Source organism: Stegastes partitus, unplaced genomic scaffold, assembly GCF_000690725.1.
Source record: "Stegastes partitus isolate 25-593 unplaced genomic scaffold, Stegastes_partitus-1.0.2 Scaffold549, whole genome shotgun sequence".
NCBI classification, from domain to species: Eukaryota; Metazoa; Chordata; class Actinopteri; family Pomacentridae; genus Stegastes; species Stegastes partitus.
This window is the reverse complement of record NW_007578280.1, coordinates 143,252-161,304: the sequence shown is the minus strand read 5'-3', so window position 1 is coordinate 161,304 and position 18,053 is coordinate 143,252. Positions and strand designations below refer to the sequence as shown.

Here is an 18,053-nt window from a genome sequence, read left to right as displayed (position 1 = left end):
CACCATGAACTACTGAATGTGAGTTCACAGCAAAACTGATAGAATGGCAGTTTAAGGTTAGATTCAGGTCGTCAATCTGAAATAGACACTGAAGGACAAACGGACGCTCCATCAAGTTTAATCGCTGCAGTCTTTGAATTTAAATGATTTTCTGGTTAACTGAGCAGCTCGAGTCTTTATAAAAGCCGACACACCGTCGACCTGAGCGGTGAAGTCATTGTTGATGTTTCTGCCTCCTGCAGCCGGATGTGAGGCCGGTTCATCGGGAACACACTCCCAGCCACATGGTGACCTGGACCGGACCCGGCTTCGCCCGCGTCAAAGACGGCGCCGGCCTGGTGTTCACCATCGACAACATCCCCTACGCCATGGAGTACGACATCATGATCCGCTACGAGCCCGAGGTGCACCAGTGTGACCACGATGACCAATAAAGCTGAAGCAGCACTCGGCCGTTTGAGCTAATCTTTGCCTGTGTGTGTGTGTTCAGTCCACAGAGGACTGGGAGGCTGTGGTCAGCATCACCTCCGTCCTGCTGCCCTCCAGCCTCCGCTGTGGGAACCTCCTGCCCACCGAGCAGCTCTACACCGTCACCCTGCCGCACCGCAACAGGTACCCGAACATGCACACGTGTTTTTAAATCTGATCAGGGGTCCGTCTGCAGCCGGTGTGTTTGCTCAAGTCGCTGCAGGATTTGTTTGAGCGTCCCGGGTAGCTTAAGAAAAGTTGCATCATGTCATTGTTGTAACCTGAACGTGTCGCGGCTTGTGAGCGCCGCGTGAGTCACACCTGTATTCTCATTTCCCTTTAGCCTGCAGCGTTTTGTTTTATTATTGTTTCACCGAATATAAAGTAGAAAGGCTTTGAATCAGGTTCAGGAAGGAAGCAGGTTTGTTTACAGAAGTTTAGATGTAGAGAAGTTGTACCGCGTCTACCAACACTTCTGTGGTAGAACTCATCAGTTATGAAACAAACATAACCTTCTTTTCATGATTACAACCAAGTGCTTCGTATGAACAAGTGTTCTGTGTGTGTGTGCAGCTGCATGTGATTAGAAAACATCCAGAGAAAACTTGCAATTTGTTCATTGAACTTCCTTCAATCAGTTTGGATTAAGAAGTTGAACCAGAGAGCTGTTTGAAGTTTGTCCAACATAAGATAACTACACAAGTAAATCTGTAAAATGTAGTGTAATCGAACACAACTCCTCTTCATGTTCAGTTTTTATTAACGTTGTCAGGAAGGTGGTTTATGTAGCGCCCTGGTGGGTGGTGGTGGTTCGCTGGATTAGCCGGATTTAACAGTGTTCCTAATATTGTGCTTCCATGATGGATGTTAATGTAGATGCAGGAACCACCCGTCATGATGTAGCATAAAGCAGAATCATCACCTTTTTCTACACAAACAGAAACTATAGAAGCTTGGTAGAAGTTATGGCAGAGCTCTTGTTGGATGTCACAGGCGTTCCTAATAAAGTGGCCATGTCAAATGATATATGAAGGTATTTATAGTCTATATAAAACATGATTGCACTACTTATTGGTGAATTAAAATACTTAATATATTGGGTTATTTAGCTTTTTTGGAATATATTTGCAACTTAAAATTATGCTAGGAGGACATTTCTTTAGCTGTATTTTTACTTTCAGTTTGACTTTGCTCGAGTTTGCTTCGTATGTTTTCATACGTCGGCACCTCGTACGTACTTCTTGCGTTGCTTTAAGCTTTACTTTTAGGCAGCTTTAGGTACTGTTTTTATAGTTCCTCATATATCAAATAAAGCATCTTTAAAGAATAATCTATCCCACTGTTTTCACAAATAACCTGCATACACTATTTTTTCCCCTATTAGATTTTCTGTTTTTAATTTGCAAGTTTATTTTATTGCGCTTTTAGAAAAATATCTGATTGTGTGAATGCTCTGACAGGATTGCAGCTTGCTTTTGTTGCTCACCACAATGACAACAAAAGGGATTTGATTAAGTTTCCTGCCTCTTTTAAAGATCACAGACATTGGAGATAATTGATGTTCTGCCACGAATGTCACTCATAACTGAGAGATTTCACACAAACACGTCCTCCATCGCTGGATAGACTGAAAAATATAACCCAGACAGAAATTAATCACGCTGACATTCAGGGAAATAACGTAAATAAAGAAAATATAAAACATGACAAACAGAACTTGACTGAACTTGATTTAATCTTTAATTGGGACTAATACAGTTTTTATTAGCTGTGCATCTGAAAACACAAAACCAATGGGGAACATGTTAAAAACTAAACTTGATCATTCTGGCATGAAAGCATGTACAAAAAAATGCACAAGACCAAACACACAACAACAGCTTGACAGTAAAATGACCATCAGCTTGAAGATATCTAAAGATTATTTACATAGGTTTGTGCTGCATAACGGCTCTATTTTCGTCTCTAAATTGAGTTTAGTGTCGACTGTTCTCGCTGTCCTTCTTCTGCAGGCTTGTTAACAGCTAATAATGATAAACAAAGCCTCAAATTAAATGATCAACGTGTGATATTTACCTCGTATTCATCTGTCAACATGAAAAAACACACAGCACTGTCATGGCTTCACCGCTTTAGGCCGATTACTGCAGCTCAGGCCCGATTACGTGTTAATTATCCCTTCATCCCTGTAGAGAAATAAGGAAACATAAACAGGACATAAGATGAAAAGCTGAGAAAGCCCAGCAGTGGAGCTGTTTAGTTTTAACCTGCTGAGAAGCCTTTCAGAGTCTGAACTCATCTGGAACTAAGAGGGCCGACCCGGGCCGGATCTGCTCCTCTCAGCGGACCGTGCACAGCTTCCGTTCAGCGCTGTGGTCGCTTCATCGGCCAAAGCCAATTAGCAAAGTGAAACCAACACACACACACACGCAAGAACTGAATCTAAACGCAGGTTTTAATATCGAGTCACTTCTGGGCAACAGTGGTTGGTCTAGAAACCAGCAGCAGGTTACGTATGAAAGTCGGACATAACCTGAACCAGAAAGTTATAAAAATCAGTAAAGATGAAGCAGGAATTCTCATTTCTATTGTTTTTTTGTGTACTTAAATATATATAGATATGTTTGTCTATAGCCGGTTCATGTCCTGGTGGGGGCACCTGGATCTTTCTGTGTGGAGTCTCCATGTTCTCCCCGTGCAGCGTGGGTTCTCTCCGGGTTCTCCGGCTTCCTCCCATAGTCCAGAAACATGTTGAGGTTAATTGGTGATTGTAAATTGTCCGTAGGTGTGAATGTGAGTGTGCTTGGTTGTCTGTCTCTAAGTGTAGCCCTGTGATAGACTGGTTACCTGTCCAGGTGAACCTGCCTTCACCCTGAGTCAGCTGGGATAGACTCCAGCCCCCCATGACCCTACTGAGGATTAAGGTGTAGAGATGATGGATGGATGTTTGTCTATAATAAATATACAAAAAACATTCAAACTGAATAAAAAAAAAAGTCAAATGTATTCTCTGAACCTCCAAAAGGCCCATTTATCACAGCCTGAAACTAAAAACAGTAAAATTTGTTTGAACGGTTCTTAAACTACTCGCCTGAGATGCGCTTTCCTGTCGGGAAGCTAATCTACATATTTCATTCAAATTACCTTCGTCTATGTCTCATTTAAACATTTGCAAAAACTATGTCTTTGCTGGTTTTAGAGGAAAAAACTAACAAATACTGCAAGTTTTGGTAAGTTGTTCCACCGTAACAGGAAGTATAGCAGCGACTCAGCAGCATGCAGTTATAAATACACATTAACATACACTCTGGCTGATTAACTGGTTGACGTTACAGTGACCTACATGTACACAAACACACATTTTCACAAGTTGCATTCAAACCGAGTCACTTTTGAAGGAGCACGAGGCAGATGGGAAGTAAACAAGTGGAGAAAATACGTATGCATTCATGTGTTTCAGTGTTTCTGTGTGCATCGTGTTCTTCCAGGTACATCCAGATGCCCAGGCCGTTCTGCTTCGAGCCCAGTAACCGCTACGTGGTGGCCATCAGGTTCCAGCGTCACGGAGTCACACACCGACATCTGACCGCCTTCATCCTCATTGACTCGGTGAGCTGGTAACCGGGAGCCTTTTATTTCCTCATTTATTCCTCATTTGTAAAGACGGTCTGGGAAGCTGTCGTCACTGAGGCTGTAATGAGGAGTCTGCTGTGGCTCCATCAGTGCAGCTGCTGGGTCCCACTTTAAATAATGAGCAGGTTCAGTGAGCAGCAGTGGAGGAGGTTTCCCCCTAGTGGTGGGACAGTACAAGTACAGCTGTTGCCGTTGTGCTTTAACACATTGGTTTGGGATTAACTTCCATCGACTGTATAAACTTTCCTTTAAACCACTTTTTAGAATTTATTTCTTTAAACACAAACAGATTTTGGTATTTAAGTGTCTCTTTGTGCCAAAAATATGCACATTTCTCGAGAGAATCTTTGTTTGTAGAGTTGATTTCTCTCTTTCAGCCGTTACAGTCTCATGTTTTATTTTATTTTACTTTGTTTTTTTGTTCTGAGGATGTTTTGGGGATGTTGCTGTTGAGAACATTCTTCCAGAAAATGTTCCCTCAATGTTACATGATAACAAAAGAACTTCATCCTGCCTTTGCAGAACTTTAAAAAGAAATTCTAGCTGGTCCCAGTAAGCAGGGAACGTTCCCACAACATTGTCTAACATTACCAATGAGTTCTAATAATGTTTGAAACCATTTTAATCTAATGTTCAAAGAGCGTTTTGAGAGTATTTCTCATGTCAAATAATGTTCCTGTGAGGTTAAAAGTGAACTAAGACAGAACGTTTTAGCATTCAGAGGATGTTTGGAGGATGTTGTTGGATTATGTTCCATGATAACAAAAGACGAACGTTCTCAAACTAAGCTTCAAAAAATGTTTTCAAGACGTTATGGAGGCCTCAGAAGACAGAATGTGTTTTTATAAAACGTCCCTGTAGTTAGGAATGTTAAAAAAGGTGGAACACTTTGTCTACAATGTTCTGAGGATGTTTTGGGGATGTTGCTGTTGAGAACGTTCTATAAAACATTCCTACAATGTTACATGATAACAAAGGAAGGATGTTCTCGATGCAACATTCGGAAAATGTTTTCAAAACGTTTTTAGAGCGTCTTTAGAGAATTTTATCCTGTCTTTGCAGAGCTTTCCCAGAATATTTTTGGAACAAAACAAACTGTAGTTGGGCCCAGGAGGAGGGAACGTTCCAACAACATTGTTTAACATTACCAACCAAGTTCTAATAATGTCTGAAGGAAAAAGGGTTTTCTAGATGTTACCGAGGCCTCAGAAGACAGAATCTGGTTTTATAAAACATCCCTGTTGTTAAGAATGTAAAATAAGGTGGAACACTTTGTCTACAATGTTCTGAGGATGTTTTGGGGATGTTGCTGTTGAGAACGTTCTTCTATTAACTTCATCCTGCCTTTCTGCAACATTAGCTCCTTCTAAGCTACAATGTTTTGTTCCAAAACGTTCTGAGAAAGTTCTGCAAAGTTCAGGTAATGTGTTCTTTTAGTTCCCAGAATGTTCTTCTTAAAAGCAGAATAAAATCTTTCTCTCTGTGTTGCTTTGATAACATGTTTCCTTTGTCATTATTGTGGGAACGTTTTGATGAAGAACGTTTTCAACAGCAACATCCTCTGAATGTTAAAATGTACCGTCCCGGTTCCTTCCCCAAGAAAGTTCTGTAAAGTTCTAGTAATGTTTCAGCAGGAAGTTTTCTTTAGTTTCCCGAATGTATATGGAAAGTTCTCTCAAGACGGAAGAACATTCTTGGAACTAAGAGTAAAATTCCATCACTAGAACTTTACAGGACTTTCTCGAAACGTTTTAACTCACAATCCTGATCTAATTACATTAATTTCTGTGACTTTAATCTTTTCTTTGTTTTGACCTCAGATTATTATTTTTTTTGTTTCTTAACCCCAACAGCTGGTCCTGATCCCCAAATACACGGAGCTTCCTGGTTTCGAAGGCAACGAGCCGGAGGCGGAGCAGCGGCGGGACGAGATGATCCGCTACATGTGTCTGGACTCCTTCATGATCACGCCGATGCCCGCCCTGGCCGAGATGTGCTCCAAACTCATCTGCAGCATCTCCTCCATCATTCACGACGGCGCTCTGCGTACGTACACGCAGAAGTAAACGAACATGTCCGGAGTTTCTTTGGAGTAACAGTGAGATATTTGATGTGTTGTCTTTTTTCTGCGTGCAGCCTGTCAGTGTGACCCTCAGGGCTCCCTCAGCGGAGAGTGCGATAAGGTCGGAGGTCAGTGCCGATGCAAACCCAACGTCATGGGTCGACGCTGTGACCAGTGTTCACCAGGAACCTACGGCTTTGGAGCAAATGGTTGCACTGGTGAGATACATGATAGTGTTGGCAGGGTCGAACAGTTAATGAAGCTAGTATTTACACTTCATCAGTTTTTGCACGCATTGTTATGTCGTAGGTTTCATTTTGAATCAATAACAGCCTTTTTTCCCCATAAATCTACACTAAATAAGCCATAATGACAAAATGAAAACATGTTATTAGAATGTATTTAAAGTTAGTCAAGTTATGCCTTTAGCTTAGCGTCTCTGTAGCTTCTCTACTTGACAGAGATCCATCCATCAGCATTCATAAGTCGTCAGCATTAGCATCCATCTTAACCCTGAAGTTTTACTCTTCAAGTGATGAATGTAAAAAGGATGGAGACCAATGAGTGGAGGACCAACGCTAAAAGTAGTAGATGGCAAACATCCCACTTGTGGATCTATACCAACACAAGCCATAGCTGCTTATAGTAAATCAGCTCAAATAAAATAAATGTTAAAATCATAAATGTATAAAGGAAAAATATATGTAACATGTACACATTCTTAAATTTAAAATCAGATAAAACAGCTTTAAATGATCAAAAGCGTTAGCCGTTAGCATTAGCATTAATACCAGACCCCGTCCCAAGAACCTTCTGTCAGATGATTTTCCTGAACAATGTGGAGGTAATCTTCCTCCTCCATTAATATCATTCATTATTCCATTTATATAGTTTAAAGCACCACTGTCAGCAGAACAGCCCCAGAGCATGATGCTGCCACCACCATGCTTGACGGTTTAAAGCCTCGCCTTCTGTCCTCTGAACATATTTCTGGTTGTTTTGGCCAAATGGCTCAATTTCTGTTTCATCTGACATATCTACAGCTACAAGGGACAAAAACACGTTTCAGTTATTCCATCACAGAAAATTTTGAGTCATAGGAATCACTGGAAACTCAAGATGTCATGAGTTACATGGTTTTGACAAGCTTATGCAAACGTGTTTATAGCTGTATTATGTAATTTTCTTATTTAATGAATTATGTGAAGGAATGCTGTTGAACTGTGTTCTAATCTGGCGTTTGTGAAAAAAATCCTTGAACACAAAATCAAAGAAATAAATCAGTTTTTGTTGCACAAGCAGAGGTTCTCATAAATAAAAGCACTGTCTAAACCTTTTATTTTTTTTTCCCCACCCAGCCTGCGACTGCCACTCAGATGGTTCAGTGAGCCACCAGTGTGACCCAGTAACCGGCCAGTGCCAGTGCAGGCAGGGAGCCACCGGACGCCAGTGCTCCGACTGCCAGCCGGGCCAGTGGGGCTTCCCCAGCTGCAGCCCCTGCCAGTGCAACGGCCACGCCGACCTGTGCGACCCCCGTACAGGGGAGTGTGGAGGCTGCAGGGACTACACCGCCGGACACCTCTGTGAACGGTAAGGACACACCGTTTATTTAAATAGATCAACTGATTGATTTATTTACTGTGTTTGTACAGAATCACAGAGACCAGTTGATTCTGTGTTGAACTATTCACTCCATTTCTTATTTTTTATTTTATAGTTTTATTTTTATTGTAATACTGTATGTATTTGCTTGTATTTGTTAGCCATCAGTATTAGCATTAGCCATCTGTATTAGCCTTAGCCTTCAGTATTAACATTATCTGTTAGTATTAGCATTATTCATCAGTATTAGCATTAGTCACCAGTATTAGCATTAGCCATCTGTATTAGCCTTAGCCTGCAGTATTAACATTATCTGTTAGTATTAGCATTATTCATCAGTATTAGCATTAGTCACCAGTATTAGCATTAGTCTTCAGTATTAGTAGGCTGTTAGTCACTAGTGTTAGCATTAGTCATCAATACTAGCATTAGCTTTCAGTATTACCATTAGTCTTCAGTATTAGCATGAGCTGCCACTATTAGCATTAGATATCGGTTTTAGCATTTGTCATCAGCATTGGCATAAATTGTCAACATTGGAATTAGCCATTAGCATTAGCCATCACTATTAGCATGGGTCATCAGATTAATAGTAAGCACCTCCTTCATTTGTCCCAGTTGTATGGATGGGTTCTTTGGAAACCCAGTGCTGGGATCGGGGGAGCACTGTCGGCCCTGCCCCTGCCCCGGCAACCCCGGCTCCGACCACTTTAATGGCCATTCATGCAACGCAGACCATGCGTCCAATCAGATCATCTGTAACTGCAGACAAGGCTACACTGGTGAGTCAGCAGCAACACAGCGACATACAGCTCAGCTCTTCCTATAATTGATAATCAACTTTTCACCTGATTGATTTATTTACCTCATTGGAACAGCCTGATTCTCCACTTCCTGTCTCTATCTATATATATTTATTGATGTGTTTCCCTCCCAGGCCCCCGCTGTGACCAGTGCGCCCCCGGTTACTACGGCAACCCGGGGCAGTCCGGCGGCCAGTGCCTCCCGTGCAGCTGCAACGACAACATCGACACCCAGGACCCCGAGTCGTGCGACCCGAGGACCGGCCGGTGCCTGAAGTGCCTGTACCACACCGACGGGCCGTCCTGCGACCGCTGCCAGCTCGGTTACTACGGCAACGCCTTGAACCGCGACTGCAGACGTGAGTGATGTTGGCGGAGATTTAACAATACAGCTGGACTATACGGACGTGTCGTGGTTTTGCTTGTTTCTCAAGGAGAGGCGGGTTTGTTTGGCGCATTTTAACACCCAGGCACAAGTGGTTTACATATAACGTTAAAAAGCATCGAGACAACTCGCAAACGGAAGCAAACGCAGTTCAAACAGTTTGGAGGAGGAGAAAAACAAGATAAAATGGAAGCTAAACAGCTACAGTGCAGTTTAAAATATTCATTCTTTATTGGAAGGCCGAGGTGAACAGAAAAGTTCACCTGCTGCTTTCTGGGAGGTTTTTTTTCCACATGTGAGCTGCATAGAATCCAAAAGCTGCTTTGTTTTGACTTTGGCGGCAGAATTTCATAACGGAGAAGCCGATCAGATCAGAAATACGTTCTGTGGCTGCTTTATAAAACCAACAGAACTATTTTAGAATCAGTTATTTCCCAGACACGAGGCCAGAGCGTCAAGAACCTAGCTTTATGATGTAGCGCCGGTGCTATTTCAGGATGTTTACATAGAATTCAATCAGTCAAATTACTTTGATAAATGTTTTTTATTTTTTTTTTTATCTCTTTTTATTTATTTATTTTTTATTTAAGCACATAAAAACAAAACTCCTTGCACGTACGCTAAATGCAGCTAGCTTGGTTATTTTGCTACACAGGTGTTTTTATGTTGTTATCCAGATTGTTCCATATTGACGCCTGATTTTTTTCTCGATGATAATAACAATATTACATTTATTTTTTAAGCGCTTTCAGTCAAAGTGCTGAACATAGAGATAAAAGCAACTTGACAGTAAAAACATCAGAAATCCACAAACGTACTGAAGCAATAAAAAGCATTTAAGACTCACAGCAATCAAGCGGCTCTTCAGCTTTGTTTTAAATACATCAATGGAAGACGGCCGCCTGGTTTCAACAGGCTGACTGCTCCACGATGTCAGTGCACGGAAAGAAAAAGCCCAACCGGCTTTCTACGGACCTTTGGGACACTCAGAAGCCCAGTCCCTTATACGGGTTCACCAGATTCACCAGATACGATTTTAAATGTGAGCAGCAGCACCTTTAGCCAGTGCAGGGAGGCCAGCGCCGTATCTGCTCGGTCTGGTCAGAACACGAGCTGCTGCGTTCTGGACCATCTGCAGACCACAAAGGCTCTTCTTTGGCAAACCCGATCTTTGGAGCTATCATGGGATTTTCTAGTAATTAATGCAACGCGTGTATTCTGGCCCCAAACTACGAAGTCAATTCTTTAGTCAGTGTAAAGGTTGAAATAACTCAGACGTGAAGCGATTTGATCCACCGTTTTGGTCTTAGTGAGGAAACGAGCCGCAGAGTTCTGAATCAGCTCCGGCTGTCTTGTTGTTTTCAGTCAGTAGAAACATAAAGAACTTACATGTGGGTTGATGCTGTATCACCAACTATTACTGAGGACTTTATTAGAGCTGTATTTACTTTCTGCTTGTACACCAGCACTGTGGAGCGTGTAGACGCTGAGTAGAACCGTTCTGTTTCTCAGGCTGCACCTGTGTGACCGCCGGAACCGTCCAGTCCGACTGCAGCGACGGCCGGTGCCACTGCGACCGGCAGGACGGAACCTGTCGCTGCAGGGAGAACGTGACCGGACACAACTGCGACCAGTGCGCCCCGAACCACTGGAACTACGGCCAGGACCGAGGCTGCGAGCCCTGCAACTGTGACCCGCAGCACGCCCTGGGAAGTCACTGCAACATGGTGAGGACGCGTGCTAAAAAAAAACAAAGACGTCTTTGTGTTGTTGTTGTGGCGTTCTTTTAAAAATGTGTGTTTCTCTGCAGTTCACGGGACACTGCCACTGTCGTCAAGGCTTCGGAGGGAAACAGTGCACCGAGTGTGAGCAGCTCCACTGGGGAGACCCGCAGGTGCAGTGTCAAGGTAATCCACATCAGGACTCTTACATGAATCTGACAGAAGACTGAACTTGTCGGCTTCGTGTCTGAACGCTGGTAGCTTTTCTGTAAAAGTCACAGATTATCACCAGAGAACACAACAACAACAAACTAATGTGTTATTGAGCTCTTACATAAACAAATGTGACACATTTGCCAACATTTTTGTAAACGATTGCCCCTCAGGGGGCATTAGATTGGATGTTTGTGTGCATATCACACAGAACAGTCAACTTTAAAGATAGAAAAATACACAAAAGGCAGCTTGAGTTTGAACGTCTGAGGGCTGAAACGTTACAGAGTGATTATCGGTTTGTATACATGTTTGTTTTTCTTCCGTTCCCTAATATTCCTTCAACAGTTCCAGGAAACATGATTCTTTGGAGTGAATGTTTTGCAGCTGATTGGTCCTTCATGTATTTAGTTGTTATTTTAGCCAGAATTCATGACAAATTGCTTCCACTTCAGATGGACAAGGAGTGAACAGTTGAGTGTAGCTGGTGAATCGGGAGGTTTAGACGTCTAAAATCAGTTTCTTAGATCTGAGTGATGGTCGGAGTTTGTCCAAACTGAGCTCTGATGGGATTTCTGTCAGTGACAAAGAAGGTTGTGATGAAAGAACATGATGCATTTAGAAACTGCTGCACTGAATTAGTGATGAAAACAACTAATGAAAATATAATCCAATAACAAGATCGATTTTCAGAAAGTAAAAGAACTAAAGGAGCTTTGTTCTACTTTGTGTTGACATTTGAAGATCTGCTGCTTCGTTCCTGCTCTTTAAATCTCTTTGTCTTTTTGCAGCCTTTTTATTATTTCCTATGATCCCGAATTAACGAGTTTGCTTCAATAACACGATGACACCCAAGATTTTAATATTATCTGGTGCTGTTTAGAGAATCTGGCTACTGTGAGTTGAATCTTTAAACTTGTTTCACTTCTTGATCTTCCTCAGAGTGTAACTGCCACCACCTGGGCTCAGAACTGCTCCAGTGCGACCGACTAACCGGCGCATGCGTGTGCCGGGAGGGCGCGGCGGGCAAACACTGCGACGAATGTGCTCGGGGCTTCACCGGCGTCTTCCCCAAATGCGTCCAGTGCCACCCGTGTTTCCAGCTGTGGGACGACGCCGTGTGCCAGATCAAGAGAGACCTGGACCACATCCAGGACACGGTGCAGAAGATCCTGGACAGCGGCGTCACGCCGGGAATCGGAGACTCGCGCATCAAAGAGCTGGAGAGGAAACTGAAGCGAGTGAAGGAGCTGATCAGCGCACAGGACAGCGACAAGATCCACCAGCTGATTGGACAGAGCATCGACGACCTCAGGTGAGGACGGGACGCCGAGATGGGACGAAGCTTCATCACAAATCAGAACATTATTAGAACTGCTCGACCGTTGTAGCAGAAAATCTGGATATTTATGAAGATATTTATGAAATTTTAGATTTAGATGTCGAATATAGGGCTGCAAGGTGGCGCAGTTGGTAGCACTGTTGCCTCGCAGCAAGAAGGTTGCCGGTTCGCGTCCCGGTGGGGGCACCGGGATCTTTCTGCGTGGAGTCTCCATGTTCTCCCCGTGCAGCGTGGGTTCTCTCCGGGTTCTCCGGCTTCCTCCCACAGTCCAGAAACATGCTGAGGTTAATTGGTGATTGTAAATTGTCCGTAGGTGTGAATGTGAGTGTGCTTGGTTGTCTGTCTCTAAGTGTAGCCCTGTGATAGACTGGTTACCTGTCCAGGTGAACCTGCCTTCACCCTGAGTCAGCTGGGATAGACTCCAGACCCCCATGACCCTAGTGAGGATTAAGCGGTGTATAGATGATGGATGGATATCGAATATGTTGTTTAAAAAGTTGACAGCTGACCCACTTTCAGTGTTTGAAAAATGAGAAACTTCAGGCTGTTTGATAAAAGCCTTACTTCTCATCATGTCATTGATCAGGAAGCTGGACAAATCGATCACATAATCACTGCTATATATGAGCTGAAATGTGAAAGAAAATGAAGAATTGAGTCATGAAAAGTCCTGTCTGAGCACATTAACAAAAAACTGATCAAACTATTTTAAAACTTTAGATACAGCTTTCTACCAAAACTTTTCTTTTTGTGCTACGACTTGATCAATCGGTTCTAAAAGTAGGAAAAGTTCATATGTGTGACCAAGTTTGTTTTTCTATAAAAAGTGTTTTATATATTTTTTTGTGTTATTGTGACGCGCAATTACATGATTCAGAAAATATCACTTCAGTTGACTTGTGCTTTCTAATCTTGTTGTTAATGTGCTCAAAGAAGAGACTTTTCATGACGCCTTTGATTTTTTTTTTTCACATTTCAACTCACTCATAATCAGAGATCATTTATAATCTGCTTGTGTCATGATACAGATTCTAAATCAGTGACATAATGACCAATAACAGGGAACATTTCAGGCTTTTATCTTTACTAGTTTCTGACTAGTTGTTGTTCAAACAGCCTCAAATTTCAATGTTCAACAAAAACCTGCTGCATGTTATCTTTCAAAGTATCTGACATATGAATCTAAAATTTTAGAGCTACATTAAATGTTGATAAAGTCTGATTAAAACGTTTCAAGCCAGTCAGAGCCACCATCTCTCTTAATTGTAAAAACGCTGTTTGTGTTTTCAGGGCTGAGATTGCTCTGACAGATGGACGTCTGATGAGCATCGGCCGGGAGCTGAACGCAACAGCAGAAGAAGACAAGGTCCTGAAACGCATCTTAAACAACTTGGAGAAGGAGCTGAGGGACGTTAACGCCACCGTGGCTCTCAAACAGAACCTCCTCGACGACTACCTCACCTCAGGGTTTGCAGGTAGGAACCCAATCAGACAGGAATGTTCTGTTACGGCCACAGTGTAAAATAATATGCAAAACACCAGAACCCTGCTCCCGCTCTCCACAGATCAGTTTGAGAAAGTGAAGAAGTACTATCGGGAGTCGCAGCAGGCTGAGGAGAAATGCAACGCGTCGGTGTCCGGTCCCAACAGTCCGGTGGAACAGTCCAAAGAGACCCGAGCGCTCACGGAGAAGCTGCTGGAAGCCAGTAAAGACAAGTTCTTCAAAGATCTGGCAGCTCAGAACAAATCCCTGAGCGAGCTGCAGCAGAAGAGCCACGACCTGGACAAGAAGGTGCATCACCTGAGCCACAAGGTGAGAAGTCCTGGAAGTCACATCTTTTGTGTTTTCAGTCCAAATGATGCCAAAACAAACAGTGTTTCTGCTCCACTCTGTCTTGTTCTGCTCATCATTTCACTTCCTGTTACCACGATGTTGCCCCTCCCTTCAGGTGTGCGGCGGTCACAGCAACGCCAGCGTCAACGTTAGTTGCCCGGACAGTCGTTGCGGCGGAGCCGGTTGCCGTGACGATCAGGGCAACCGCGTGTGTGGAGGTGAAGGATGCAACGGGACGGTCAGCGCCTCCACAGCGGCACTGAACGATGCCAGGAACCTCTCAGACAGTCTGAACGCCGTCAACGACGAGCTGCAGGGCGTCTCCAAAAAGGTGAAACAGTCTGCAGTGACTGACGGCCGCGAGGTTCCTCTGCTGACTCTCGGTTCCTCTGCTGACCCTCGGTTCCTCTGCTGACTCTCGATTCCTCTGCTGTTTCTTGGTTCCTCTGCTGATTCTCGGTTCCTCTGCTGTTTTGTGGTTCCTCTGCTGACTCTCGGTTCCTGTGCTGTTTCTTGGTTCCTCTGCTGATTCTCTGTTCCTCTGCTGACTCTTGGTTCCTCTGCTGACTCTCGGTTCCTCTGCTGACTCTTGGTTCCTCTGCTGACTCTTGGTTCCTTGTGTGCAGCTCCAGGACATCGCCGCTCTGACGCAGGACGTGAAGAACCAGGCGATGAACACACTGGAGAAGGCCCAGAAGAAGAAGGACCAGTTTGACAACAACAACAAGAAGCTCAAAGACTTCATCAAGAAGATCAAAGACTTCCTCACCGGTGCGATTAAACCGTCTCCACTAGAATACGTGTTTTTCAGCATCACAGGAGGAACACACAGGAACACACAGGTTTTTGAGTTTAGCAGGATTTAATCAGGAAAGTCGTACTACGTAATATCTCTAGTAGTAGTAGAGAAAAGACGTGAAGACTTCAGTTCAGTTTGTTGTCATTCAGACATGTTAAAAACATAAACAAAGGACAGCTGTACCAGGTCCAGCAGCAAACAGAGGAAATAAATTAATAAAAACAAAACCTGTAATAAAAAGAACACATCGTTTATAAATCTGTCTGTGGTGAATTAAACTCATCATCATCCAACATGCTGAACTCAACCCAAGAAACAGGAACAGAAACATGTTGTTATATAATATTTGTAGACTTTAAATCACTGATTCTTATTTGAATAGTACTTCCTGTTTCTATGAGCTCACTTCCTTCTTGGTGCTGCCAACCTGCCGCTAACATCAGATGCTACTAAAGAAAAACAATCAACCGATTCAGTACAAAGATTCTGTATTCGGATCACTGCTTTAAAAGCCTAAATGTTTGGTTGATTTGTTGTTGTTGCGCCCAGAGGAGGGAGCGGATCCGGAGAGCATCGAGCGGGTGGCCCAGCAGGTTCTGTCCATCCAGCTGCCGCTCAACAGAACCACGCTGGACAAGATGATCATGGAGATCAAGGAGAACCTGGCCAACCTCACCGACATCCAGGGGATCGTCAACCAAACCTCGCAGCACATCAGCAAAGCCAAGGAGCTGCTGGACAAAGCCAAAGAGGCCAAGTGAGCGACGCAACACCGTCTCTGAACCAATGATACGCAAAGCAGGCAGAGAACGTTCCCACAACATTGGCTAACATCACCCACGAGTTCTAATAATGTTTGGAAGAAAACACTTTAATCCGATGCCCAAAAAGCATTTAAAGGATATTTATCATTTCAAATAATGTTTTCATGAGGTTAAAAGTGAACCAAGATAGAACGTTTTAACATTCAGAGGATGTTATCAGATTATGTTCCATGGTTACAAAAGGAGAACGTTATCAGACCAACATTCAAAGAATGTTTTCCAGATGTTATCGAGGCCTCAGACGACAGAACCTGTTTATATAAAACGTTCCTATAATGTAATGTATTAACAAAGGTGGAACATTTTGTCCACAGTGTTCTGAGGTTGTTTTCTGGATGCTGCTGTTGAGAACGTTCTACTATAAAACGTTCCCACAGTGATAGCAAAGGAAGGACGTTCTCAATGCAACCTTTAGAAATTTTAAGTTAAAAACCCAGGAAGCAGGAAACGTTCCTTCAGCATTACCTACAAGTTCTAATAATGAACACTGAAGAACGTTCTCAGTCCAACATTCAGAAAATGTTTTCCAGATGTTTAATCGAGGCCTCAGACGACAGAACCTGTTCATATAAAACGTTCCTGTAATTTGGTGGAACATTTTACCTGCAATGTTTTGGGGATGTTGCTGTTGAGAACATTCTTCTACAAAACGTTCCCACAATTTTACTCGTTAACAAAAGAAGAACGTTCTCAAACCAACGTTCAAAAGTATTTTCAAGATGTTCTGGAGGCCTCAGAAGACGGAATGAAAACGTTCCTGTAATTTAAAGTATCAACAAACCTGGAACATTTTGCCTACAATGTTCTGAGGATGTTTTGAGGATGTTGCTGTTGAGAACGTTCAACAACATAAAACGTTCCCACAATGATAGCAAAGGACGGATGTTGTTGATGCAACATTCAGGAACATTTTTAGAGTCTTTAAAAACTTAAAACATTCTGGGAACTAAGACATAATGTCCTGCTGAAAACATTACAAGAACGTTGCAGAACTTTCTCAGTCTTTAGAAACAAAAACGCTGCAGCTCGATGAGAACGAACCTGTAGAAGGTGTTGATGTTTTAGCAGAAGGCGTTGGTCGGCTTCATTAACTCTCTTCACCAAAAAAAATCCATCTGAAGCCCTGAAATGTTCCAGTTTAGCAGCTCGTATAAATGTTTCTATACTAACAGTAAATCACAGGATTTCATGGACTCTGTAGTGACGAACCTCTAGTCGGCACATTTCAACTCATTCAGCTCATTGGCTGGTGTTACAGCTCGCAGCGTTTCCTTCTGGGTTCACTCTCGTCCATGTTTGTTCTGCTCTAAGCCTGCACACTGTCGACCCACAACCACAGACGTGTTCCTGTGGCTCTGCTGGGTGTGCAAATAGGCATTGAAAGTCCGTTTAGCAGCTCCTGTAAAGCTCACTTATCATCACACTGCAGCTCCACTTCAAAACAAAACAGACATTTTAATGAAGTTACGCCGACGTGCATCCATAACAGCAAAGCTCTCATGTGCTCTGTGCAGGAGTCGAGCAGAGGCGGTGAAGGACGCCGCCAACACCACCAAGCAGGCGCTGGATGTTTCTGAGAAGGCCATCGAGAAAGCCAAGACGGCCCTGAAGGAGGCCAAAGACAACCTGAACAGCACCAGGAACGCCACGGCCGCGGTACCAGCACCAGAACACCAGCTGACATGTGCAGCGTCACACAAACCTCCTCGTCTGTTCTTCATTCTTTCCGTTGTTTGGTAGGTGGAGGAGAAGCTGGTGCAGCTGGAGGACAAGCAGATGGACGTCATGATGCGTTTAAACAACCTCTCCATCGGCGTCGAGGCTCTGAGGAACAAGACGGAGCAGAACCGGCAGATGGCTAAAGACGCCAGCGCTCTGGCTAACAACGCCACCCAGCTGGCGTCCTCTCTGGCTCAGGTGAGCATGTAGGCAGCTGCAGGTTTGTTTCCAACTTAAAGGATGTTTTACAGTGAAACTGCTGAAACTAACAACGCTGTGTGGCCTCCCAGAGCCTCAACGACACGGAGGAGCGGTACCGGGAGCTGAAGATGAAGGTGGACGGTCTGGGTGAGGCCGGAAATCTGACCGGCATCCACCAGAGGGCCAAAGACATCAAGAAGGACGCAGAAGATCTGTTCAACAAAGCCAAGAACGGCATAAAGCAGCTGGACAGTGAGTGTCTGAAGCGTGTGCGCTGCTTTAAGGTTCTGGTTCCTTTAAATCACTTTAGAACACCTCGTTCTGCACCTCGAGCCGTCAGAGCTGAGAGTCAGTTACTGATAAAAGTGTTTTTTTATAAAATTCACCTGCAGACATTTGCTAGACGTGTTCCTTCTCTGTTGTTGCTCTTTTTAGGGTTTGTCGTTA

The 18,053-nt window shown here is 43.5% G+C and overlaps 1 protein-coding gene across 1 annotated transcript in view; it reads left to right on the top strand.

Annotated features, from left to right (window-relative positions):
- Positions 1 to 18,053, top strand: part of lamb2l (laminin, beta 2-like) — a 70,773-nt gene that overhangs the window by 51,140 nt on the left and 1,580 nt on the right. Inside the window, exons 16-34 of the mRNA XM_008288248.1 lie at positions 243 to 404; positions 491 to 612; positions 3,957 to 4,077; positions 5,955 to 6,147; positions 6,238 to 6,381; positions 7,522 to 7,753; positions 8,384 to 8,547; positions 8,703 to 8,927; positions 10,466 to 10,680; positions 10,764 to 10,860; positions 11,830 to 12,202; positions 13,520 to 13,704; positions 13,795 to 14,042; positions 14,179 to 14,394; positions 14,690 to 14,834; positions 15,412 to 15,619; positions 17,201 to 17,342; positions 17,427 to 17,603; positions 17,696 to 17,858. Of these exons, the coding sequence (XP_008286470.1) occupies positions 243 to 404; positions 491 to 612; positions 3,957 to 4,077; positions 5,955 to 6,147; positions 6,238 to 6,381; positions 7,522 to 7,753; positions 8,384 to 8,547; positions 8,703 to 8,927; positions 10,466 to 10,680; positions 10,764 to 10,860; positions 11,830 to 12,202; positions 13,520 to 13,704; positions 13,795 to 14,042; positions 14,179 to 14,394; positions 14,690 to 14,834; positions 15,412 to 15,619; positions 17,201 to 17,342; positions 17,427 to 17,603; positions 17,696 to 17,858 (3,532 nt within the window). The remainder of the gene's footprint in view (positions 1 to 242; positions 405 to 490; positions 613 to 3,956; positions 4,078 to 5,954; positions 6,148 to 6,237; positions 6,382 to 7,521; positions 7,754 to 8,383; positions 8,548 to 8,702; positions 8,928 to 10,465; positions 10,681 to 10,763; positions 10,861 to 11,829; positions 12,203 to 13,519; positions 13,705 to 13,794; positions 14,043 to 14,178; positions 14,395 to 14,689; positions 14,835 to 15,411; positions 15,620 to 17,200; positions 17,343 to 17,426; positions 17,604 to 17,695; positions 17,859 to 18,053) is intronic.